Here is a 26,551-nt window from a genome sequence, read left to right as displayed (position 1 = left end):
AGCACAACCAAGAAATTCCCTCCCTATCCACCTTTTATTCGGAATTTCACATCCAGGAGAACCCTGGATTCCCCACCCAATTTCCCTTCCCTCTCAGGCAAGTAAATGATTTTAATAAAAAAAAAAAACTTACACTGGGAAAAGCAGGATAAGGAGAGCAGCCAGCTCCACCAGCTCCTTCCAAGGTGTTTTTTGGGAATTCGACCAAGCTCCTGGCTTTAAGTAATTGTGAAGATTAATTCCAGGTGGGAAGAGTTAAAAAAAAAAATTTAAAAAAAAAAAAAAAGGGTGTGGGAGCAGCTCTGATTGGTTAATGAGGTGCCCCAGCTGCACCAAACTGGGATAATTCCCATTTTCCTGCATCTCATCCTACAGGAGGGACAGCTCGGAAAAAAAGGGAATTATTTTGTGCCTGAGGAGAACAAACTCCAGCTTAAAACTATCCCAAAAACTCCTGTGGCAGCATTCCCATATGGATTTGAGCCTCACTTTCTCACTTCCCAAATTTCTGTTTTGCTCCACGTTCCATCAAAACAATGCCAAAAAATCATTTGGCAAATATCATTTGGATATTGGAGAATGGGAAGGGAATCCAATATCCAGGGAGCAGAGTTTCCATTTCCAGGGAAAACAGCCTCCAGTCCTGTGGTGATCCCAATTCCTGAATTTCCCTGCCCTTGGGAATATTCCCTTAATTCTTAACTCACATTCCAGAAGTGCAAAATCTCCCAGTTTTCAGCTCAGGGGGAAGCTGGAAGCTGCTGATGGAATCTCTGGGATGGGATCCATGAGGGAAGGGGATGGGATGCAGTGGGAATGTGGGAAGGAACAGCCCCCATCCCATCCTTTTCCCTCCTTCCTCCTGTTCCTCACTCCCACTTTCCCATTCCCAGCACAAAAAGCCATGGATGGCACAGCTGGGATGCCAAAAATCCCTCTTTTTTTTTTTTTTTTTTTAATCCTATGGAAATCCAGGAATTTTTCAGGTATTCAGTGCCATTTTTATCATGGATTGTCGTAAAGAGTGCAAATAATTTTCTTGGAAAAGGGGTGATATTTATGGGATAAAGGGATACAAAGGCCGGAGAGGCTGGATAAAATGGTTTTGTTATAAACATTCCATGATGTGGGAATTCCATCAGTTCCTCACATTGGACCATCCTTTCCAAAAGTTTGGATTGGGATACAAACCACCCAATTCCTTCCCAGAAGGTTGGATTGGGATACAAACCATCCCAATTCCTTCCCAAAAGGTTGGATTGGGATACAAACCATCCCAATTCCTTCCCAGAAGGTTGAATTGGGATAGAAACCACCCAATTCCTTCCCAAAAGGTTGGATTGGGATACAAACCATCCCAATTCCTTTCCAAAAGGTTGGATTGGGATACAAACCACCCAATTCCTTCCCAAAAGGTTGGATTGGGATACAAACCATCCCAATTCCTTCCCAAAAGTTTGGATTGGGATACAAACCATCCCAATTCTTCCCAAAAGGTTGGATTGGGATAGAAACCACCCAATTCCCTGCAGGCACATTCCAGCTCCCATCACTTCCCAAGGGTTCCCAGCTGAAAATCCTTGGGAAAATCCTTCCCAAGGATCTCCCTGATGCCAGAAATTCCAAGGAAAACCTCACACCCTCACAGGGAGGGACAATCCCTGCAGGATCCCTCTGGAAGCGCCTGATTATCCCAGGATCATCCAGAGCCTGTCCAGCCACCCCAACAATCCCGCCCTGCCCATCTCTGGGAGAGTTTTCCAAATTTTCCTGGAATTCTGGAATTCTGGCAGCCTCGGGAATGTGACCGTTCCCCATTCAGAGCCCAGCACCCTCTGGGGGAAGAGCTTTTCCCTGAAATCCAACAAAAAATTCCTGTGAGGAATTTCAAGTGGTCCTTCCATATTCCAAGGAAGGAGGAATCCCGTGGACAGCCTGATCCCACATCTTGGGAAAAAATCCTCATCCCAAAAGAGCCCAGATCCCAAATCTGCCTGGGAAGAGGCAAGCAGTGCCCTCCATTCCCAGCTGTTCTGGGAGAGGAGATTATTTCTGGGAAAGGCAGGAAATAATTCCTCTGGATCCAGACAGGACTGGGAATTGGAAAGAGGGGCTAGAAAAAGATCAGGGAGCTGGTGGGGTGGGATTTGTGAGGACTCAGGATTCCAGGGAAGGGTGATGGAGCAGCAGCATCCCAAATATCAAATATCCAGCATGTGATTGATCCCAAAATCCCCTTTCTCCAAAAAAAAAAAAAAAAAAAAAAATTCCTTCCCAGCCATAAAAAATGGGAAATAAACAATTTTGTCCCTGAGCCCATCCAGGTTAGGGTGAGTGGGATTATCCCATCCCAAAGGGATTTTCCCACTTGAAGAAGGATTTAATGCAGGAGACCCCATTCCCTACAAGAATACTCCTAGATATAATCCATATAATAATCCTATATAATCCATATATGGATGGCAGGGATCAATCAGCGCTTCACTGGTGGGAATCCCAAATAATTTTGAGGAATGTGGAAGGCAGAAGTGAACTTTAATCCTTTCTGTTTCATCCCAAATATCCAGCATGATCCCGGGCTCCCAGAATCCCCTTTCTTAAAAAAAAAATAAAATAAAATTCCTTTCCAACTATAAAAAACATGGGAAATAAATAATTTTGTCCCTGAGCCCATCAAGATTAGGGAGAGTACTTCCCAAATCCCAAAGGGATTTTCCCACTGGAAGAAGGGGATTTAATGCAGGAGACCCCCTTCCCTACAAGAATACTCCTAGATATAATAATAGATATAATAATAGATATAATAATAGATATAATAATACTATCTAATCCATATATGGACTGACAGGGATCAATCAGCCCTTCACTGGCGGGAATCCCAAATAATTTTGAGGAATGTAGAAGGCAGAACTGAACTTTAATAATTTCCGTTTCCTTCCTCTTCCCCACACTGCTCAGAATTCTCCTGGATTTTGCTCTTCTGAGCCCCAGGAATTTTAATTTTAGGCAGTTTAAGATTTTCCTTGCCAGATTCCCTCCGAGTTTCCCTCCCATGGAATCAAAGGTGAGGTGGGAGGCAGAGCTGGGATGCAGCTCCCGGCGCTCCAGGAGCATCCTTGGAGCTCTCCACACATCCCAAACCGCGGGGAAGTTTAGGCTCGGCTTAAATCCCACACATTTACCGAGCTCCAATTAGACTGAAACCTCAACATTTGCACCCTGAACCCCAAATCACCACCTGGGCCACAACCAACACCTGAACCCACAGAGATTCCCCCACCAGAATTCCAGAATTCCCAGTTCCTTACCCTCACCACACCCCCATCCTTGGGAGCACAATCCATCCCAATCCCTTGGCTATCCATGGATTCTTCCCCACGCCGGGAGCTGAAGCTCATCCCAGAAATCCCCGTGCGAGGGAAGAGGAGGAGATCCTTGTGCAGGGCTCAGGGAAGAGTTAAAATTCCCAAGGATCCGCAGGAGTCGTGGAGCAGGCGCGGCAGGAGCGCAGCTGCCCCTGCGGCAGCGCATAATTCCTGCCCTGTTCCCAGGGCCGCTTCCCTGGCACAAAGTCGGGAATTGTGTGGGGTTAAAACACCCCGGACAAGGCCGGCATTCACCCAGCCAGGCCGCCAGCACCACGGAAATATCCCCCATGGAAAATCCCAATGGAAGTACAATCCATGAAATACCCTCCATCCATCCAGAGCTTTCCCTGCCCGCCGATCCAGAGCTTTTCCAACCAGGAGTCAGCGCTTCTAATGAGCCAAACGCTCTCCCTCCAATGATTTTGTTTTCCTATCCCTCCCCTCGTCCTTCCAATCCACTCGCTCCATCCTTAAAAATGTTGGGAAAGGCCAGGAGGCCACTCCCAGCTCCAAAGGCAGCGCTCCTTAATCCCTCCGGGATCTGAGTTCCAGGGAATTATCCCAGCATCACAAAGATGCGGCTGCTGGGGTGGAAATCTTTCCCTGATCTTTCCTTGATCTTTCCCTGATCTTTCCCTGATATTTCCCTGATTTTTCCCTGATATTTCCTTGTTCTTTCCCTGATGTTTCCCGGATCTTTCCCAGATTTTTCCCAGATCTTTCCCAACACCGTCTGCCCCCTGCTCCAACCTCCAAGGAGCTCCAGCAGCTCCCACTCCAGCTGAATCCCTGGAAAAAGGGGCAGCTCCAGGCTTTGGGATGCCCAATTCCAATTTTCTTGGGAAAACCTGCAGCTGCAATGAGAGTTGAGGCCGTTGGATGACATTTGGTGCTTGGATCAACCGGGACAATTTCCCTGGAATTTAACACCTTAAATAGCTTTAATTCCAAGCATTTTGAACCAGCAATGGGAAAACCCTGGAAGCCCCGTTGTTCCCAAGGCTGTGGGTGCTTCTCCCAAAATTTTGCATGCCCAGATTTGGTGCAGAGCCTCAGGAAGGCTCTGAAATTCCTGAGAATGGTCAACGCTCATTCCATGAGTGATTCCAGGAGGAATTCCGAGCCATCCCGAGGTTCCCCAGGGCTGCAGGCGGATGCTGAGCCCTGTTCCCTGCAGGAGCTGGGTTAAAGCAGTGCGGGGGTGGCACAGAGGGGTCACTGTCACCCCCACACCCTTCCTGTGTCACACCTGGTGTTCCCAGGCATGGAAAACATCCTGGGGGTCTGATCTGCCTAATTCCGGCTGAAATCACAGAAAAATTCCTAAAATCTCAGTGAGGAGTGGATAAATCCCAGCCCAGCAGGCCAGGATCTCATAGGGGGCTGCACCCCTGTGGGACCCCCCACGGGAGCAGTGGGATCCCACAGCAGGATCCCACCCAGTGGATCCCACAGCCAGATCCCAGCCAGGGGATCCTGCAGCTGCTCCCAGATTCCTGTGACCACTTGGAATCAACTTCCCTGGGTCAGGAAGTGTTGGCTTTCCCTCTGGAGCCATCACTACCAGGATTGTCACCCCACCAGAGCCTCACTCCAGCAAGGTCCCCCCCCATTCCCAGGATTGTTCCAGCCCCCACCCCAGAGGTGCTGTCCAGGAATTCTCTGGGTTCTTCCTCATTCCACGGGGCACAAAATAGGATCCTGATTCCCTGGTGAGCCCCCCAGCCGAGGCAGCTCAGGAACACACCCAAAAATCTTCTCTCCACTCTCCCAAAATTCCCATTTTTTGCTGAGCAGCCTCTGAGCTGTTAAAAACTCTCCATGCCCACGTCAGCCTCTTCGCTGAGCCGTTTTTTTCCCTCTGGAAGTTGGAAGTTGGGTGAAAGGAAAGCCATCATGTCCTGAATCCCTACATTTTCTGCTTTATTAACAGTGCAAGTCATGCACCATTCAAAGGGGTGGGAACGTGCACAGATCTTGAGTTGTTCTCGATCTTTGGCCGGGAAAACGGGGAGAGCTGAGGAATTGTACAAATTCCCGAGGATTTCGGCAGCTCTGCTCTCCCCCATCCCCTGAGGGAGCAGAATGTGGGCTGGGCATGCCCTGCTCCCAGTTCTCCCAGTTCTCCCAGTTCCGTGCTGGTTTCCCTTCAGGATCCCGGTTTTCCATCCCAGCTGTAGCATTCCGACGGATCAGAGGGAAGTTGCGGAGGTGCTGCCCAGGCAGACAGCACGGCACATTAATCTGGAGTTCCAATGAACTGGGAATCAGCAAATGGGGGATTTATTTTGCATGTCAAGGCGGCGGGGCTGCTCTCTGGGCGGTGCCGTGCCAGGCTCCGTGCCAGGCTCCGTGCCAGCACCTTCCCGCACCTCCGGAGCCACGGGAGCATCCAGGGCTGGGAAACAGCCTGGGAGAGCCGTGCCAAGGACAGGTGAGATGAGCCAGGGAGGAGCTGGGAGAAGCCGAGGGATGGGTCTGAGCCACCTGCAGGGCTGGGAATATCAACAGGGAGCAGGGATGGATTCCAGGCTGCTCCTTCCCCTCGCCACCTTCCTCACGGAGAGGCTCTGGAGCCGTGCCCGCTCCCAGAGGAGCACAGAAACGAGGAACAAGTGTTAACATGGCAAAACACCTCCCCGGCAGCAGAGCTGCCAGGCTCTGGAAATCTTCAAAAAAAAAAGGCCAAAAAACTTGTTAAAATCCCACAAACCGATTTTACCAAAGCAACAAGATCCAAGCAGGTTCCCTCTCCCAGGCTGGGGCTCCAGCCTTCCCATCCTCCTTTCTCAAAATGGCCCTGCAGCACCTGCGGGCACACCCCGGGCTTGGAATTGTTTTTGACCACATTCTCCAGCCGACCTTCAGCAGTCAATGAAGGCCCCCAAATTCCCGGGGCACCGCTCTGGAGCACAAAGCAGCCGCACACGACTGAGTTCACAGCGCTCTCCTCGCTCTCAGCATCCCTCACTGCCCGGCCTGAACCGAAACCAGCCTAAATCAGGAGGAGAAAGCGGCAGCAGCAAAGTGGAACTCCAAACCCATCGGCCGGAGCTGAGCCCGCATCTCCTCCCTCCAGCCCCCACCACGCTGTTCCTGAACAAGCCCTCTCCTATTCACGGCATCCAACAATATCTGCCTGTGTGGCAGGAGCCGCTGCCAGCGCCGAGATCCGCACCCACCGCCAGCAGAACCCCTCAGACTTCCGCGGTCACGTCCAAATTTTGCAATATTAAGGAGAAAAATAAATAAAAAAATTAAAAAAAAAAAAAAGCGGGGGGCAGGCGGTGAGTCTCTAAGTGAGGCTCCCTTCCCGGTGGGAAGCGAATATGGAAGTGTGGGAGCGGACGGGCTCGGAGGAGGCAATGTCACACACGAAGCATTTATTGGGAGATTCATGAATCTCCTTCCTCAGCCCCGGGTGCCAGGGCTGCCGGCAGCACCGCACCGCCGCCGAGCCCCGCCGCGCCGCTTACATAACCCCGGGAACGGGGCAGCACCGGGAACGGGGCACCGATGGAACCGGGGCAGCACCGGGAACGGGGCATCGCCGCAGCCGGGGCATCTCCGGGGACGGAGCATTGCCAAAACCGGGGCATCGCCACAACCGGAGCATCACCGGGGCCAGGGCATCGCTGGGGCTGGGACATCACCGGAAGCGGGGCATCGCTGGCACCGAAGCATCACCACGGCCCGGGCATCACCGGGACCTGCCACACCGCGGCCGGGGCACCGACAGAACCGGAGCATCACCGACAGAACCGGAGCATCAGCGGCACCGAGGCAGCGCCGGCAGCGGGGCGCGGGGCAGCATCCCGCTCTCCGCGCCGCGGGGCTCCGGGCGGAGCCGAACCGGGGCCACCTGGAGGGCGCGGGGGCGAGGGGGAAGCAACAAGAGCGCGGCCCCGGCGCGGAGCGGGAGCGGAGCGGCGATGCCGCCGGTGATGTGCAAGTCACGGGCGGGGGGCAGCGGGGCCGGGGGAGCGGAGCCGCCCGCCCGCGGGGTCCGCACGCCCCGGCGGAGCCCCGGGAAGTTTGCGGCGCCTTCGCCCCCGCCCCTGGCTCCGCGGTAACAAGTGCGGCGGCCGCGGGCGCGGAGGAGCCCCGCGGAGGCGGCGCTCGCCCGCTCCACCGCGGAGGCCAGCGCGGCCCGGGACCGGCTGCGGGCCCCCCGACCACCCGAATCGTGCTCCCCCCCCGCCCCCCGGCCCGGTTTTCGCCGTGAAATGTCAGCGTCTCATGGCAACGGCGCTGCCTCCGCTCTGCCTCCGCCGGCTCCCGCGGCGCGCAGCGGGGCCACGCCGCTCGCCCCCACCCCCACTACCCACCCCCCCCCCCGCCCTTCCGCCCCGGCGACAGTCGCGACAAGGTCACGCGGCGCCCCGGACTCACCGTACACCCCTTGGCCGGAGCTGCCCTCCAGCAGAACCGTCAGCAGCCCCAGCAGCCCGATCGCTACATCCATCTTCACGTGAGCATCCACATATCCAGCCCGGCGGGGCGGGGGGGGGCAGCGCAGCGCCCGCCGGAGCCCCGCGCTCCGCTGCGGCCGAGCCGCGCACGCCCGCGCAGGCAGGGCGGCGGGGGCAGGCGGCGGGCACCGCGCCGGTCCTTCTCCTCCTCCTCCTTCCTCCTCCTCCTCCGCCTCCTCCTCCTCCTCCCGCTGCGCAGCGGGGCGAGCCGCGCTCAGAGCGAGCCCCCGGCAGCGGCAGCCCCCGCACCCGCTGCGGGCCCCCTCAGAGCTCCGGCCGCCGCCGCCGCCGCCTCCCGGGGCCGCCGAGCGCCGCGCGGGGCCGCCGCAGCCGCCTGCGCCCCGCGGCCATCAGAGGCCACCGCGGCGCCGCGGCCCCCGCATGGTGCGCGGGGCTGCCCGCGCGGCGCGGAGCGGAGCGGAGCGAGGGGGCGGCGGGGGCGGGCGCGGGGCGCGGGGGCAGCCGCGGGGCCGCGGGGATGCTCCTCCGGCTGCGGCGCTCCGGGAGCGGCCCCCTCCTCTTCTCAGCGCGGCTGCGGGGCGGCGGCCGGGCCCATGGCGGGGGCGGCGCGGGGCTCCCGCGGCCGCGCTGGGTGCGGGTGCGCTGCCGTGCGAGCGCGGGGGAGCGGGCGCGAGTGGCGGCGGAGGGGCCGTCACGTTGTGCTATACGTGCGGGGCCGGCAGCCGCAGCCCGGCGACGTCAAAGCTGCGTGGCTGCTGCTGCTGCTCAGCGCCTTCCTCCGCCTCCTCCTCCTCCTCCTCCGCCGCCGCCGCCCCCCGTGGCCCGCGGCTCCGTCGCCGCCGCCGGGCGCGCATGGCCGCGGGCGCTGCCAAGGGGGATGCGCGGTGCGACCGCGCTGCTCCGGGATGCGCGGAGCGCTGTGACCCGCACGGAGCCGGTGGGTGCGGGTCTGGCCCGGGATGCGCGGAGCGCTGTGACCCGCACGGAACCGGTGGGTGCGGGTCTGGCCTGGGATGCGCGGAGCGCTGTGACCCGCAGGGAGCCGGTGGGTGCGGGTCTGGCCCGCTCTCTCCCGGGGTACGCTGAGCGCTGTGAGCCGGGATGCGCGGCGCGGCCCCGCTCTGTCCCGGGATGCGCGGTGCGGTCTCGCTCTGTCCCGGTCCCGCTCTATCCCGGGATGCGCGGCGCTGTCCCGTTCTGTCCCGCTCTGTCCCGCTCTGTCCCGCTCTGTCCCGCTCTGTCCCGGTCCCGCTCTGTCCCGGGATGCGCGGTTTTGCGCGGTTTTGCGCGGTGCGCTGCGGACGGTGAGGGGCGCCCTGAGCCCGCGCAGCGCTCCCGGCCCGAGGGGTCCGTCCCGGGCTGCGCTTCCCGACCCTGAGCCCGCTGTCCCCCGCTGTCCCCCCGTTCCACCCCGCTCCCTCTCTGCCCGGTTCTGGGGCACCCCCGGGCTCAGACCCCGCTGCTTGCCCGGCCCCAGTGCTGTGGAAAATCCCTGTGCTTGCTCCAGGCTGTGTCCCAGCCCGGAGTGACAGAGGGGCACAGGGGGGTGACAAACCAGCTGCTCTCAGTGTCTGAGGCACCTCAGCCGCTGGGTTTTTATCCGGTTACTCCCCCTTTAGGAATCTCAACTACTTCAGCCCCCTGACTGGCTCCCAGCACCTTCCCAGCCTCCCTGATGTCCCTGTGGTTTGGGATCCCATGGGATTTGTGCTGCTCGATGTCCTTTTCTCTCCAATTCCTCAGAACAAACCAAGGATTTTTTGTGGAAAAGGCTGCCCCTGTCCTCCTCCCTTTTTCTTTGATTTCTCTAAGGATTACCCCAAACCCGTGGGCACCTTGGAGACTGAAGCTCCCTCTGCCTGCTCCAATGAGGATTCGTGCTCCAGGCTGGGACAGTGACGGTGCTCTGGGAGGGACAATGGCATTGTCAGGGTTTTTGTGACCCACAGGACACTGCTAACAAGGCTGGGACTCTTCCAGAGCTCTCCTGACAGGGGGTTGAGCCTTTCCATCACTTCCATGAGATGATCCAGCACATTGTTCTGCTGTGCTTCCACCCCCAAAGGGCTCGGGGCATCCAATCCATCCCTGGAATTCCAGCAGGGAGTTGAATTCTCATCCCAGCTGGGGCTGCTCCCTATTCCCAGCCTGGTGAGGACATGGGAAGTGGGAGAAGGGATGGGTGCAGCCCTTCCCTGTGCCTTTCCCATGCCCCCAGAGCTCAGGCTGCACCCAGCACTGGCCAGAGCCTGTCCCCAGCCCACTGCCAGCTGAGGGGGACACTGAGGTGGCCCCGTGGTTGTGCTGAAATCCCGTGTCCCCCTCAAGGGACATCATCCTGAGCCATTCCAGACACCCTCCTTGCCTCTGGCTGCACCCCACGCCCCTCACGGCTTGCTGTCCTGTCTGAAGGGACTCTCAGGTGGCTTCTCTGATGCTCCTTTTTCTCTGGTTTCCAATTCCAAGGAGAATTTGGGGACACCTCCAGAGGCTGCACACCCAGCGTGACCTCCAGCTCATCACCTTCAACCTTCAGCATCCTGTTGTCTTTTTTCTACCTTCAGCCCCTCCTTTTTCCCCTTTCCCCCCTCTCCCTGCCACACCTGTGCAACCTCTGGGCCACATCTGGGCTGTGCCCATCCCAACCCAGAGCTCTGGTCCCTTCCCAGGGATTTTCCCCCCATTTTCCTTTCTTACTCCTCCACCCAACCATCCCACAGCACAAACGTGGCCACGCTCCAAAACTTTTTTGACCTCTGTGAACGTTTTCCTCGCCTGTAAAACCCCATCCAGGGCAGGTTTGGGAGGAAAAGCTGGAATTCCTCACATGGAAATGGTGGGAAAAGTGCCACGATCCCTTTTGGCTGTTCTGTATGTTGAACATTGAGAGCAATTTTAAAGGGCCGTGCCTTTCTCTCCCTATTTCCAATTTTCCCGTGGTTAATTCCAGGATCCTCCCAGCACAGCCAGATGTTTTTGGATCCTGGAGTCTGGAATCATCACCTGGCTGGAACAGCCCTTAGGAGGGATGCTGTTAGCAGGTTGTTAGCACAACACTGACAGCATTCCTTTGGCACTGCAGAGAGGAAAAGCAGAAAGAAACCTCACAAAAAAAACCACTTGGAATTGGGGAAAATAATTCCCAGTTGGAATTTAAGCGGGTGCACAAATCTCCGTGGGGTAAGAGCCCAAATTATTTCTACCTGAGGTGGTGTTTTGGTTTTTTTTTAAAGTATTTGTTCTTAAAAGTTTAAATAAAAAAAGTTTAAATCTCAGCTGCTGCTGGGATTTGCTCGAGGGTGTTCAGCTGTGATCCCAAATCCAGGAATCTCTCTGGACAGGGAGGAGAAATGAGGAATTAAAAGAACTCACCGAGTCAGAGACGATTTTCCTGAGTGTCCCAAATCACTTCCTATGACGTTAAATATGGAGTTGCTCCCTGCTGGAATAATCTAACTGGGAATTCAGCTGGTCCCAGGATGTTCCCAGGAGCAGGATTGGGGTTTGTGGTCAGGCTCCAGCATCTCCAGAACTTGTGGGAAAACAGTTCCCAAAGAATGGGAAATTCAGAGCCTGCAAACCCCTCTGGCTGCACTTCACCGGGAAGGCTCACAAGGCTCATCCAACCCCAAAACAAATCCCTGCTTTTGTCCCTGCTCCCAAATCCATGAGATTTCTCCTCTTACTCAGCCAGGAATGGTGAAGTGTGTTCAGAGGGCCACCACACCTTGGTTGGGATCCATGGGGAAAAGAGGTGGGAGAGCAGCAGGTGAGGATTCCTGAATTCTGGGGCTGGATTGGGAAGCCCTTGGAAGGAATCAAGAGATTTGGGATTCATCCATGCCTTGCAGGGATGCAGCCAGGGACTCGTTGGGTGTCTTGGTCACGGGCAGAGCTCTCCAAACTCACAATAAAAGTGGATTTTCACAAAATCCTGCGATTTTTTTGCTTTCCCCCATGCACGAGGAAGAATGGAGAGGCTCCAGTGGGATTTCCTTTTATTCAGAGAAATAAACTCGCTTTCCTTGCATTATTCCAAAGAATCTCCAAGCCTCATTTCCATACTGCAACAGGGGCAGCTTCATCAGCACGACTGTTGTGAGTTCATAACTTCCTTTACCTTCACAAAAATTCCATTTTTTTACTGATTTTCCTGCTGATCATGCACAAGACACTCGTTATTTTTGGAATGTCAGCCATCCTGGAGTTATCCTTGTCCATTCCTTGTTTGTCCAACAGCCAATCTTTGGGATGGAACACATTTTTCATGTGGTTTCTTGATGATTTCCAGGATGGAAATTCAAATTACATTTCCATGGTTGTGGCCACTCAACAGATTGAGCAGCCTCGTTTGTCACTGGTTAATTATATGTGACCCATTTCTGCAAGCATACCCCTTGGATTCCAAGGATTTCACCCACAGCACTTCCCTGTGGGAAGCAGTGGCAGCGTTATCCCTGACTGTGCTTCCCTCCCCTCAGCAATGAGGAACCATTGGAATTCTCAGATCCAGACGATTGTGCAGAGGTGTGGAGGGAACAAATTGCAGGTAAATAAAACCAACTTTAAACTTAATCACAGATAAATCAAATCAATCTGAATTAACCTTACTCAAATAACAAGAATTCCAGAGTTTTAATGCTTCCCACATTCCAGCAGCCATTTCTTCCAGGAGCTCTTGGGCAGCTTTTCCATTTTATCCAGCGCCAATCAGAAGGAAATTATTTCCTCTCTCCCTGTTGGGAGCAAGTCCACAAATAATTGAGATTTGACTGAAGGAGACCATTAAGCACCATTAAAATCCTGAGTAATTCCATGGTGTGGGTGAGTTCTGTGGCGCTGTTTTCCCTCCTTTTTCCAACTTCCAATAAAAACAAAGGGAAAACTCAATAATTTCACTCAGTCTCATAATTTTATTGGATTTGGGGTGTTTTTAAAGTGAGAACAGATTATAGACAATGAATAAATCATCCCAAAATGAGGTGGGGAAGTACTGGAAGCAGGAAATTGTGAATTCCCCATTCCTGGTGGTGTCCTGGAAGGGCTTGGAGCAACCTGGGATAAGTGGGAGGTGTCCCAGAGGGTGGAATAAGTTTTAAGATCCCTCCGATCCCGAACCATTCCAAAAATTCCATCAACTGAAATGTTTCATGGAATTTTTCCTTTTCACACCAATTTTTCCCCTTCAAATCAGCAGAGGAACAAACCAGGAGCCAAAACACCAAATCTCATCCTTTAGGCCAGCACAGGCTCTTCCTAACTTTATTCCCAGCCCTTGGATTTCAGTCCATCCCAGTGAGGCTTTCCCTTTTTGGGGCAGATACTGGAATTTCAAATCACCACCAAATGCAAATTTTAAGTGTCCCCAGCTCCCCCAAAGGTTCCAGCAGCATCTGCCTTGTGTTTTTCCCTCTCTCCTGATGAGCTGGAGTTTCTCCTGGAAATTGGAACCATTTTTAGGGCCAAGTCTCAGAGGGATGGAATTTTGGGGTAAATAACGGCGTGGGACAGACCCGTTCGTTAGCCATGCCTGTTTTCCTAAGTGGTGCAGTTCAAATCTTGGAATTATTCTAAATTCAGCCCAGCTTTGCTCCCCAGGATCACTTAAAATTAAGAGGAATCCTCCCGATGGCCAAAAATTTGTATGGATGAAACAATTTGTGCTGCTGGTGGGATATACATGTGCCTCAGGCCAAGCTTAATGTTAGGCTGTGCCTTAGGCTGGCTCTCTCTGTGGGGTTTCCCTTTTTTCCAGATCAAAACATCCCAGGATAATGTCAGGGATGTCAATGATGTAAAAGTCTGCAGGATGTTTAGTGGCTGGGATTTGTTGTGTGGGTTACTGCTCTGGATGCAGGAATTCAGGATTCGGGTTTTTCAGGGATGGCTGACAAAGGGGACTCCAAGCCCAGCCACTGGGAGTGACCAGAAAAATCATGGAATGGTTGGGGTTGGAAGGGGCAGAGGGGACTTTGTGGCTCTGCACAGCTCCTGCCAGGAGGGGACAGCCGGGGGGTCGGGCTCTGCTCCAGGGAACAGGGACAGGAGCAGAGGGAACGGCCTCAGGCTGGGCCAGGGCAGGCTCAGGGTGGAATCAGCAGGAATTTCCCCATGGAAAGGGTGGTTCTTGCTGATTCCAGAGTTGCAAACCTGCAGCAGATCCAAGAGTTCCTGTGGGGCTGGGCATGGGGTGACCACAAGGGACATTCTTGTTCCATGGAATCATGGAATGGTTTGGGATGGAAAGGAACTTGGAGATCATTTAATCAAGCCCCTGCCATGGCAGGGACACCTCCCACTGTCCCAGGATGCTCCAAGCCCCAATGTCCAGCCTGGCCTTGGGCACTGCCAGGGATCCAGGGGCAGCCACAGCTGCTCTGGCAATTCCAGCCCAGCCCCTCCCCACCCTCCCAGCCAGGAATTCCTTCCCAAAATCCCATCCAACCCACTCTCTTTTAGTTTCAATAATTCCCCCTTTTCCTATCACTCCACACCCATGGAAAATTCCCTCTCCATCATTTTTGTAACTCCTGAAAGTCCTGAATGTCCTCAGAGTCCCTTTCACCACACAACACCTCCTGCCTGGAGCTGGGGTATGGAACCTCAGAATCCCAGTTTGGCTTGGATGGGACCTTGGAGCCCATCTCATTCCAAACCCTGCCACGGAAGGCTGGAATTGTTCAGGATTTGGCTCCTGACCACGGCGCTGCTGTTCCTCAGCAGGATGTGGATGTTCCTGGTTTTGAGTGTTCTCGCCCAACTCTGGTTGCAAAACTCAGCCCTGTGGTGTCAAATAATCAAAATAATCAAAATAATCTCATGCCCCGCTGTGCCAACATTCCCTGGCATGGGAACAGCATATCCCTGGGGAGAATGGGAAAGAAATGCGTCACATTTAATTAACCAGTGACAAACGAGGCTGCTCAATCATTTGGGTGGCCACAACCATGGCAATGAAACTTGAATTTCATTTCTGGAAATCATCGAGAATCCACATGAAAAACCTGCTGCTTCCCAAAGATTGGCTGTTGGACAAACAAGGAATGGACAAGGATAACTCCAGGATGGTTGATATTCCAAAAATAACGAGTGTCTTGTGCATGATCAGCAGGAAAATCAGGAAAAAACGGAATTTTTGTGAAGGTAAAGGAAGTTATCAACCCACAACAGTCGTGCTGATGAAGCTGCCCCTGTTGCAGTATGGAAATGAAGCTTGGGGATTCTAAGAAATAAGGTAATCTAAATGAGTTTATTTCTCTGAATAAAAGGAAATCCCACTGGAGCCTCTCCATTCTTCCTCGTGCACGGGGGAAACAATTAAATTGTTCCAGGAGCTCCTCACTGCAGCCACTCCACACTAAACACAGGGAGGATTTATTAGCAGGAGATATTTCCACAGGCATGGAATTTCTTTGGAGTGGTCATGAGCCAAGGGATTCAGCACCACCCAATCCTGCTTTGTTCTCCAACCACAAATCCATGCAGGAACCGGTTCCCCTTCCAGAAGAACCCACTGTGATTAAGAATGAAAAGGAATATCTTTATTTTAATCCAGTTTTCAGCGGAGCCGATGGGATGCTGGGAGTTTCCTCCTGGATTACGTGGGATGGAACCTCTTGGGAAGGCTCTAAAGGATCAGTATCACACTTCCCAGAAAGCTGGGGGTGAAAAAATTAAATTTTCCCTGTGCTATTGCACTGCGAGTGTCACTGACACAGGACAGGGAGCTTAGAGGTGTCTGGAGAAAGTGTTATTAAAATTCCAGCAGGGTGGACGCTGCAGAGCTGGGCTAGGATTTGGAATATTCCCAACTGAGGTGTGAGGGTGTGGAGGCCCTGGAATTGTTTCTCAGAGAATTATGGAATAATTAAGGCTGGAAAAGCCCTCCCAGCATTAAGATTGGAAAAGTTCATCCAACCTTGTCCCCAGCACTGCCCCAAGGCCACCACTGCCCTGTGTCCCCAAATGCCACATCCACAAGGATTTAAATCCTTCCAGGCATAGGGACTCCACCCTGTACCTCTGCCAGGGCTGGACGACAGATTTACAGAAGAAATTTTTCCAAATATCCAATATAAACATCACAGAATCACTGAGGTTGGACAAGAGCTCTAAGATCAGAGTCCCAGCTGTGCTCAATGCCCACCTTGTCCCCAACCCAGAGCTCTGAGTGCCGCCTCCAGGAATTCCTGGACACCTCCAGGGATGGGCACTCCAAACCTCCCTGGGCAGTGCCAATCCCTGAGCTCCCTTTCCATGGGGAAATTCCTGCTGTGCCCACCCTGAGCCTGCCCTGGCCCAGCCTGAGGCCGTTCCCTCTGCTCCTGTCCCTGTTCCCTGGAGCAGAGCCCGACCCCCCGGCTGTCCCCTCCTGGCAGGAGCTGTGCAGAGCCACAAGGTCCCCCTGAGCCTCCTTTGCTCCAGGCTCAGCCCCTTCCCAGCTCCCTCAGGAGTTTTCCAGCCCCTTCCCAGCTCCCTCAGCCACTCCTGGCGTTCCATGGTGACTTCACTGCCTGTGACCTTCTGCTTATCCCTTGTTTGTCCCACAGCAAAGGGACAAACACCGAGCAGGGCCCTCACCTTGACAACCAAGCACAGTGACCCTCCCTGCACTCTGAATCCAATTATTTATCCTGATCCAGACAATGGTCTAAAATGGAGTGGAATTTGGGATCAGGTGTATTTCGAGGCGTCGTGGGGGTGAAATCAACGGGAACATCCCCTGGCTCTTGCACAGGGTTGTAATTGTGTAATAAGCACCGAGTTTGCTGCAAAATCTGACTTTTAATTCCTCTCCAGTTTGTGAAGCACTTCACACACCTGCCTAATAATTTGAACAATAATAGCTCGCGGCAACAAGATTTGCAGGTGAATTCCAGACATTAATTGCTCCTTTTTCATCTCTTTTCAGTCAAGATGTTTTTCTATTCCTGTTCCAGATGAGTCAGGCTTTTCCTTCTCCTTTTTAATGTCTCTTTTTTATCTGTGCAAGCTGGGCTCGAAAGGGAAACCTGTTTCAGTTCAGTTTGGGTGAAAACGAGCTCCATTTGGGGCATTCTTTGCCTCATTTTCCCGTTTTTCCAGTGGGATGAGCAAGAAGGAGCAGCCCATGATGGACATTCGCAGCAACAGCATGAAGGGAATTTTGTATTTTTGCAACCATCACTTTTCCTGGAGAAACTGGATGGGTGTGAGAGCCAGGGATATGGAATCTCATGGAGTTGCTCCTGCAAGGATTTACCCAATAAATAAAAATATCAAATATCTTAACAATCTCTTTGACATTCCATCCAAATTCCTGCATTTTGAGGGCAATGCATATTTGACCACTTTGTTAACAACCTTTCAATTATTTATCTAATTCCTGCATTATTCATAAAGCAGAAAAATAAAGATTTCCCTCCTGAAATGCACAAGTGGGAGTAGAAAGAAGGACAAAAAATCCTCACCCATACAATCATTATTTGAGGATAATTATGGAATTTTAAAGATCACATTTCACACGGGTCAGCTCTTAATTCCACAAGAAATGGTTTGGATTATTTGCACTTGGAACTGGGAGTTTCCACCCAGTTGCTGGGACGAAAGGGTTAAATTCAGGATTTGAGCCAGGCAAAGGACTTGGAATTTGCTGTCCTGATTTAAGTATTCAGCTTTGCTCTTGTTGCAGAAATCTTGGATTCTTCTCAGGTTTTGCAGCCATCAGTGGGGTCAAAGAGGCGCTGCTTTGAGGTGGCTTGTGGAGCAGAGGTGCACCTTGTCCAAAGTGGCAGGAATTTGGGATAGAATCCGAGGAAGGGAAAGTCTGGAGCCACAGCTGGGCCGAGAATTCCTGCAGGAAACCCCCAAAGGGCTGAGTATCCCAGAGATCACCACTTGGGGTGATCCCTTTGTCAAGGAACAAAGAAATTTGTGGCTATGAGGAGTTTACCTCATCCCATTTCCATCAGGTCAGATTTATGCTAAACTCTATCCCAGGGTGCTCCAAGCCCTGTCCAGCCTGGCCTTGGACACTTCCAGGGATCCAGGGGCAGCCACAGATTCTCTGGGAAACCTGGGGCCTCCCCATCTTCCCAGGCAAGAATTCCTTCCTAAAATATTCCCACCAGGAGATGAAATATCCCACAGGTATCTGGGGATGAGCAGAGAATTCCCAGCAGGGAATGTCTGGAAAGTTCAATTTTTGCACTCCGAAACAACAAAAGGAAAACAAGAGTGGCCAACAGGTGATGTGGGTGTGCACATAAAAAGGGTCAAATAGGTTGAAATTTAGAGATAATTGAGAAATCCCAAATGTTGGATGAATTTCCCATTTTTTTCCATAAGGAGACGGAATCCAGGAGTAGGAGCTCTCCATTCTTCTGGAATGAAAGGGATGCAGCCAAAACTGCACGATAGGAGAAGCAAGAAAATCTCCCAGTGCTGCATGAGGAGAAACTGCATTTTTAATTTTGCTGTATTTTTCACTCCTTTGGTACTGAAAAAACCCCAAGAGAAAACACCGCTCTCAAAATCTTGGTGGGTTTAAAATATATTTAAAAAACAACAAAAAAAAATCTGGGAAAGGTGTGGGAAGCTCCAAAACTGATTGGATATCTCAATATTCTGCTCAGCCTCCAAATTCTTTCCTAAGGAAAGAGTTATTAAGGCTGTGGAAGCAAAGGGAAGCAAAGGATAATTTCCATCCTGGTTTTATCTGGGATAAATTACAACACCTTTTTATCTTTCAGATAAGAGGACAGGTTCTTAGATAAGGGAAATGGAGCAGATCCAAGTTATCTCATTTAAGGAGAACGTTTGAGTTTGTTCCCCACAGGGAATCGTTCCTAAAGGTGGAGATGCTGGGATTCATCCCTGATTTGCAGCTGCTCTGGAATGTCCGTGTGTGCTGAGCAGGAATTTCCTGGGATGTAGAGAGGGAATGCTCAGCCTTGGAAAGCTCCTATTTATTTTAGGAATTAATCAGAGCAAGAACTCCAGAGCAGAAATTTGGGCTATAACAGGTGCTTGTCCCACGGAGTCTGGTTCCAGAGAATCCCAAATCTGTTTGGGTTGGAAGAGAATTTAAATCCCATCTTGTTCCAAGGGCAGAGACACCTTCCACTATCCCAGGCTGCTCCAAACTCCATCCAACCTTGGACTTTTCCATCTACCCTGGAACATGGAAAATATGAACTTGATGGATTTAATCCATCTAGTAATAATAATTAAATAATTAAATCCTTGATGAATTTAATATTTCCCAAACCCCACGTGAAGTAACTTCATGATGATTTCAGTTGGAAGGGATTTATGGAATTCCTTGGCCCCAGCCTCCCTCTCAAAGCAGTGCAAAGTGAAATGAGGCAACCCAGAGTTCAGGGCAGTTTATTTCTGAATATCTCCAAGGATAAAGATCCCTTCTTACAGTCAGGATGAATTCACACATTTCTCCTTCGAGGAACTTTTCCCACTTCATCTGTTGGCACAATTTTCCCAAGGAGCCAGAAATTTATTCACACCCTCAAAAATCCTTTACTCTTAAATAAAAACCCCAAAACCACTGGGAATGGGAAATCAGAGCTGGCTCCAGCAGGGTGAGGTTTGGGAGATAAAAAGGACAAAAAAAATTATAATTGTTCAGCCCTGATAATTATTTCCTTTGGCAAGAGTCAGAACTCCATGAATTGGGAATTTCTGGAGAAAGTGGAAGTTTCACACCTGGAAAATGACTAAAATCTCCCACCCCCACAGCTGAAAGTGGTGTCAAATCCTGTAAAATCCTGAGTTTCTTTCAGGAATCGCTGCTCCAGCCTGGATCCCTTGGTGGGTCAGAAATCCTCCAGCAAACCTGGGCTGCTCTCTCCATGGTCCTGCCAGGACTCTGCTCCAGGCCAGTCTCCGCTCTCCATGGTCCTGCCAGGACCCTGCTCCAGGCTGGGATTCTCCATGGGATCCTCCCTCTTTCATTCCAAAGCCCTGCCAGTGTTGCTGCTGGGTTCAGCCTTGACTGGAGATCCTGGAATTTGCTCCACCAGGAATGGGAGCAGCTTTTGTCACCTTCCCACAGACGCCACCCCTGCATTGCCCCAAAACACGTAACATTAAAACATTTTTGTGCATTATTCCCTCAGAGCTGCAGTGCATGCGGAGGTTTTTGGTACATTCCTCACCCTGGGGCAGAAAATCCTAATTAATTGTGTTTAATTGTGTTGCTTGTCGATCCTCTGAGATGAAAACAAACGAATTTGTGCAGTTGTGGCCCTGAACCGGCTTTGTTTCTTGCTCTCTCTTGGTGTGACACCAAACCCGTCCCTCCGCCTCGTGCCTCAGTTTCCCCAGCAGAGCTTCCCCGCCCAGCTAAAATCACACAAAGCTCATCAACCTTAATGAACTCATTAACGACACCACTCCGGTGATTGTGGGGATGGAGGCCATGGAAGTTCCTAAATTAATTAGGGGGGCTGATTCAGGAACTTGGTTGAAATGTGGCTCCAATTTCTTCCCTGGGGGCCTGGAATTCCCTCAGGGAGCTGCACCTCTGTGAATCCTGTCAGAATCACACCTTTCCCTGGATTACCCCCTCTGGAAGCAAACACAGATTGTTGTTGCCACTCTGAATCTTTTCTCTGCGTGGCCATGGATGAGGGAACTCAGAGGCACCTTCCAGAAATGAAGCTCCGGTGAAATCCTAAATGATTTTCTGCTCTGCTGGTACCCTTTGGAATAAAGATGGAGTGGAGTGGGGAACGGGGCTGTGTCAAACAATTCCCTGAAGTGGAACAGCGAAGGAGTTTTAACACTCACCGCCCCAGATGTGATTTATAAAGTTGTTCTTTTATGGCTCTAAATCTCACAGCAGCACAAACCAACAGCTGTGGGTCAGTCAGATGGAGAAATCAATGAATCCAGGATTTGGACTTCAAATGAATCCATGTGGGACAGCACAGGGGAATTCCTGTTATTTGTGGGATCAGCAGTGCTCCTGCCAGGCATGGGGCCAGGTCTGGGCTCTGCTCCGTGGGCAGGAATATCCATCAGCACTTAATCCAGCTTTGGCTCAGCTTCCAGGTTCCCATAAAATCCAGGTGGAGTTTCAGTGCCTGGGATGGGGATGGACTGCATGGAAGTGTTTCTAGATTGTCTCAGTGTCACTCCAGCCCACAAAATCATGGAATCATGGAATGGTTTGGGTGGGAATGAATCTTAAATCCCATCCAGTGCCACCCCTGCCATGGCAGGGACACTTCCACTATCCCAGGCTGCTCCAGCCCCACTGTCCAACCTGGCCTTGGGCACTGCCAGGGATCCAGGGGCAGCCACAGCTGCTCTGGCAATTCCAGCCCAGCCAGGAATTCCCAATTCCCAATCTCCCACCCATCCCTGCCCTCTGGCAGTTTAAAACATTCCCCCTTGTCCTGATTCCAGCTGTCAATATAAAATTCCCACTTCCTCCTTTTTAGAAGTGGTGTCAGGCTCTGCTCCAGGGAACAGGGACAGGAGCAGAGGGAACGGCCTCAGGCTGGGCCAGGGCAGGCTCAGGGTGGGCAGCAGCAGGAATTTCCCCATGGAAAGGGAGCTCAGGCCTTGGAACTGCCCAGGGAGGTTGGGAGTGCCCATCCCACCCAGCAGGCAGCAGAAGATCCCAAGGATTCCTTCTCTGTGCACTCAGGGATAACAACAGCACCTTTGATTTCAAACATCAACTCCATCAGCACTTGGAATGTCCACTGGGCACAATTCTTCTGGAACTTCCCTCCAAACTTTATTCTTCTTTCATTCCCCTACTCCTTTTTTTCCCCATTTTCCCACACTTCCTGCTTATTAATGATCAGAGGGATGATTTTATTTGCTTGTGACTCCAGAAGTTTTCAATTATCTGGCACGACTGGCTGCACGTGGAAAATAATGTAACATATGCTAAGTGTATGCATGACCTATTTAAAGGCATGGATAATTTTCCTGGTAAAACTCTTTTAATGGGACGTGGCTGCCACACTTCAGTGAGTGGAAAATTGGGATTTTAAGGAACGTTACAGTTGGTGCAGAGAGAGGAGCAAGGAGAGAAACAGGAGCCAGGTGTTTATCTAATAATAAGGTTCATTATTTGGAACACAGAGATTGTGGAAATAACCTGGAATGTTGAAGGTTAAAGGATCAGAAACCTGGCCAAGACCTTTAGGAACTTTGCCAAGGTATTTAACCAGGAGCTGAAATATTCAGGAAAACTGTTGCTCTGACTTTGTCCTCTGCTGAAATCCAAGAAAATTCCTCAAGTTTTGCTTCCTTCAAAGCTCAGATTCCTTAAGTGCATCACAGATCTTTATTTTAAAATATTTGCTGCTTTATTTTAAACTCCTCTGATTTAAAGCTGTTAAAAATGGGCCATTTTGGGGGTCAGTGGTCACAAATAAAAAACCATCACTTGAGTGGAGGTGGTCCATGGGGTGGATTCTCTCCTTCGCCTCTCAGAGCCCCTTCCCAAAAATTCCCACCTGAAGCTCCTGCTAAATCCAGAGCTCCCACCAGCACATCCAAACTGGATTTCAGGCCTTCAAGTGGCATCAGACTCATGGAAAATCTGAGTGGAGGATTCCACTTCTGGTTAAAAATTCCACCTCATTTCCAGGCTGAGTTTTTCCTGGTCTGGGTGCTAATTATTATCCTGAATTACTCCTGGAGGGAAGAGGCCTCTCCTTGGGAATGGTGTCACGTGGATGTTCTTGGAAATGATGAACAGGACACGCTCACACCTTCTCCAGACAGACCCAGCCAGCCTCATCCCCAGCAGTTTTCCACTTTTGTGCTCCTGGTGTCCATGGATTTTCACTGTAGACACCAAAATTGGGTCTTATCCGTAGCGATGAAGTCATTAACACAGAATCCCATAATTTCTGAGGTTGGAAAGAGCTCCAAGATCAGAGTTCCAGCTGTGCCCGATGTCCACCGATCCCCCAGCCCAGAGCTCTGAATGCCACCTCCAGGAATTCCTGGGGCACTTCCAGGGATGAGCAATCCAAACCTCCCTGGGCAGTGCCAATCCCTGAGCTCCCTTTCCATGGGGAAATTCTCCCTGACTGATTTTTAATTAATTGTTGATTTCTCTCGGGGTTCTGAAGGGTCAGGGTGACCCCAAGAGATCATAAAGTCTTTTCTCCCCTAGCCTGGAGCAGCCAAAGAAGGAGCCTGGAATGCTTCCAGTTGTGCTTTCAAGGTTGTTTATTTTCCCTTATCTACAACATTCTCTCTCTGACCTGCTGAGCTCTGGCTAGCAAGGAGGCCATGGCATTCTGTCTGCCCTCTCAGGTGGTATTTTCCTTTTATATCAAAAGTTACGTATGCATGTTTACAATTTCTTTACCAATTCCCATCACCTATCTTAGACTGCGAATCTCTACCTTGAACCAATAGAAAAGTGTCGCCATCACAGCAAGACATGGAGGGCAAGAAGAAGGAGAAGGTCACGCCCAAATCCCTCCATCTTGTACCCCTGAATCACATTCTAAAAACCCCAAAATTCTACTTTTCCACCCTGTGCTAACTCAACTATCACACTACTCAAACCCTTGTGGCTGTAATTCCTCACACAGAGTTGGCAGCTTTTTCCACAGGCTAAAATCAAAGCCACAGGAGTTTTTGACTTCGTGCCAAGGTCTGTGAGCCCCTGCCAGGGTCTGGAGCCAGCCAGAGCAGCCAGAGGGATGTGCTGGACTCTGACAATTAATGATTGGCATTAATGCTGACTGTGAGTGTGACACTGTGTCCCTGATCTCCTGTCCCCACTCCCCCCACGCCTCCTGAAGGGTGCTCAGTGGCATTTTTTGGGACATTGCTTTGCAAGACTTGGTCTGTCCCACCTGCAGAAGGGTTAAAATGCTGCTGGAGACTGGGCAAACTGGGACGAACTGGCATTCCATGTTCCCCCTGTCAGGGACACCTCCAGCCTGAAAATTTGGAATATTCCCTTTTGGATGGGTGAGTGAAAGCACCGATATCGTTCAAACACGGAGATAAATCCTAAAGCAGCTCCACAACAGTTTTGTGATTTGGGATTGGGAATCCTGCGGGGCCGAGGGCTGCAAACCTGGATGTTCCCAACCCATCCTGCTGATGCTGGAATTCTTTGGACACAAAGTGACCAAATCTGGGTGGGCTGAGCCCCACAACGAGGGGGTGGCACTGACCCAACTGGAGTGACCAGGACTGCTCATCCTGATCCTTAGTCATAAATCCTGGAATTTTTATTTGGATACCAATTCCCTGCTGTGGCTATTCACTTCCAAGACACACAAGGACAAGGAAAAGGCACAAACTGAAGGAATTTGCTCTCCAGCAAAGGCAGAGTCCAAGTTTCTGACAATTCTTTCCCATCCAACCTCTCCAGACCTTTATCTTCCTGATAAGGCAGCAGCTGCAACTTGCTCAGGCACCCCTTAATGCAGCCCCAAAGGGCAGGAGGAATTTTTTGTAGGGATCACTACTCCCAGCTCATGGAAAAATAAAGGGCACCTGAGGATGAGGTTCAGGCAGACTGAATATTTTTTTCCCATAATGCTGATTTTCTTCATAAAATAAAATTGACATTATTATTTTCCCTGTCTGGTTCACAGACCAACTTCCTCTGGCTCAGCTGGAAGCCTATGAAGGAGAAGGGGATTTTGTAGAAAACCAACAGAGGAAAGGGATTTTTCCCAGGGTTTGCAACTCCAGAAGGACAGTGCACAGCTCTGAGGGAGAGGTTGGAATAATTAATGGAGCAGAAATTAATCAGAAGTCCCTGGCTACACAGACACCTCTTGTTCTGCTAATCCTGGAGGATGGGGAACTCAGGAGTCACCTAAACTGTGGGAAAAATGAAAATTCCCTGACATTTTTAGGATTAGAGAATCAAGGCATTACTTTACTCTGGCCAGGATGTGCAACAGAAATCATTTAATCCACACATTGCCCAGGTTATGCACAGAAAATCATCCCATCACACATTCATTTAACTCAATTTTTCACATATTTTATACAGTCAAAACCCAGAGAAATTCATTTTTTTCAATGTTCATTGGTCCCAGGTTGTGCAGTTCTTACTATTTGGTTTCCTATTGGTTATTGATCCCTCTGTCTTTGATGTTAATTGGGTTCTCATTCTTATCAATCTTTTCTGGACCAGGTGTCTCTGACCATGCCAGGGGTGATGTTTGGAGTTGATGGTTTTTATCTTCTGTGAGTCTTCTGTGCTACTCCCACTCTGCTGAGATGTTCAGCTCATCACACATTGAGGGATGGAACAGTCCTTGGAAAAGAAACTTAAAATTCCTTTCTCCCGTGAGGGAAAGGAGAAAAAGACTGACTAAAGTTACAAAAAAATTTAGATTTTGTAGCAGGGTGGTCAGAGGTGCTTCTGATCACTTCAGTAGTTATGGGATCATTAATAAATGGTTTCTGAGCATGGGATTGTGCTGGCCATGGACTCGGACAGGGGAACTCATTTTACAGGGGGTCCTTCAGGGGATTGTGGCTGCTCTGGGAATTCAGTGGAACCCCCACAGGCCTGGAACCCTCAGAATTCAGGTCAAACAGAAAGGATGAGTGGAGAAGCAAGGAAACACCTCCTGAAGCTGGTGCCAGAAACTGAGATGGAAACACCTCCTGAAGCTGGTGCCAGAAACTGAGACGCCGTGGGCACGGCTTTGGCACGAGTGGGAGGCGAACCCCGAAGAGACGCTCGATTATTCCCTGAGAATGAATGTCTGGGATCCTGACCCCGTTAATTCTCAGCCTGGATGGGCAGAGATCAGCGCTGTGTGCTCGGAGCAGTCAGAGCCCCGTGGCACCGAAATCCCCAGGGCAGGAAGCCCAGGGAAAAGAGCCGCTGCCTTGTAAAATCCTCACTGTTTCAATTCCAGGCAAAATGTGGGGAAAATATCATTTATTTATCATGTTGTTCTTGCTCTCTAATTTAAGTGTCAGAATTAAAACAAAACCTTTAAAAAATTATTCAGCTTTGCTGTACCCGAAATCCAGCCAGGGGTGCAGGGAGAGCACTGGGGACGGCTGGGTGCATCCATCGCACGCGGGCCAAGGGCCCCAAAACCCAGGGATTGGGATTTCTCAGCAGGAGGAAAGGATGGGACACCTCGGCTCTCAGGAGCCACGGCTCATCCCCAGGGACCTCTGGTGACCAGGGGCTGGCAGGAGCTGGCCTTAGCTCTCCAGGCTGAGCTGGGTCTCTGCGTTTCCTTGGCACACCCAAGGCAGGGCCAGACTGGGAAAGTCAGGAAGGGATGTTCCAAACGTTCCAGGCTGATAGAAAGGGTGAAGTTAAAAATAACAAGTGTTTGTGAAGGCAAATTGAGAAATAAGAGGAGGAGGGATCCATAGGGAAGATGTAGGTTGGTGTCTGTACAAAAACAATTCTTGGGTGAGGGGGTGGGTAGGAACGGCTTTGAGATGGGGCTGGATGTCTGTCCCCTCTTCCATCCATGGGTTTGTCACAGAGCCCAGACAGTTCAGCTCCTGAAACACCAAAGGGGAGTTTCTGAGCTTTGGGATTGACTTCCAGCCCAGATTTGTCACAGAGCCAGGGCAGTTCAGCTCCTGGACCAGCCAAAGGGGAGTTTCTGGGCTTTGGGATTAATTCCAGCCCAAGTTTGTGACAGAGACAGGACAGTCTGGCCAAATGGGGCCACACGAGGAGGAGTTTCTGAACTTTGGGGGAAATGCCAGGTTCAACAGGCGATATGGGGCAGGTGGCTGGGGAAGTTCATTCCTTTATTGGAA

The 26,551-nt window shown here is 51.3% G+C and overlaps 1 protein-coding gene and 1 long non-coding RNA gene across 2 annotated transcripts in view; one reads left to right on the top strand and one right to left on the bottom strand.

The window, feature by feature from the left end:
- The window catches only part of MDGA2 (MAM domain containing glycosylphosphatidylinositol anchor 2), a 189,648-nt gene extending 181,462 nt beyond the window's left edge, over positions 1-8,186 (bottom strand). The window contains exon 1 of the mRNA XM_072930608.1: positions 7,761-8,186. Within this exon, the coding sequence (XP_072786709.1) occupies positions 7,761-7,833 (73 nt within the window). The 5' untranslated portion in view covers positions 7,834-8,186. The remainder of the gene's footprint in view (positions 1-7,760) is intronic.
- On the top strand, positions 7,707-25,766 carry LOC140684359 (uncharacterized). Its single transcript, XR_012056580.1, has 2 exons — positions 7,707-7,839; positions 24,942-25,766. It is a non-coding gene; the product is annotated as an uncharacterized lncRNA (long non-coding RNA).
- Positions 25,767-26,551: the final 785 nt, after the last annotated feature.

This window comes from Taeniopygia guttata, chromosome 5, assembly GCF_048771995.1.
Source record: "Taeniopygia guttata chromosome 5, bTaeGut7.mat, whole genome shotgun sequence".
In the NCBI taxonomy this organism is placed as follows: Eukaryota; Metazoa; Chordata; class Aves; order Passeriformes; family Estrildidae; genus Taeniopygia; species Taeniopygia guttata.
The sequence above is the reverse complement of the archived record's forward strand: the minus strand, read 5'-3'. Positions and strand labels throughout refer to the sequence as shown.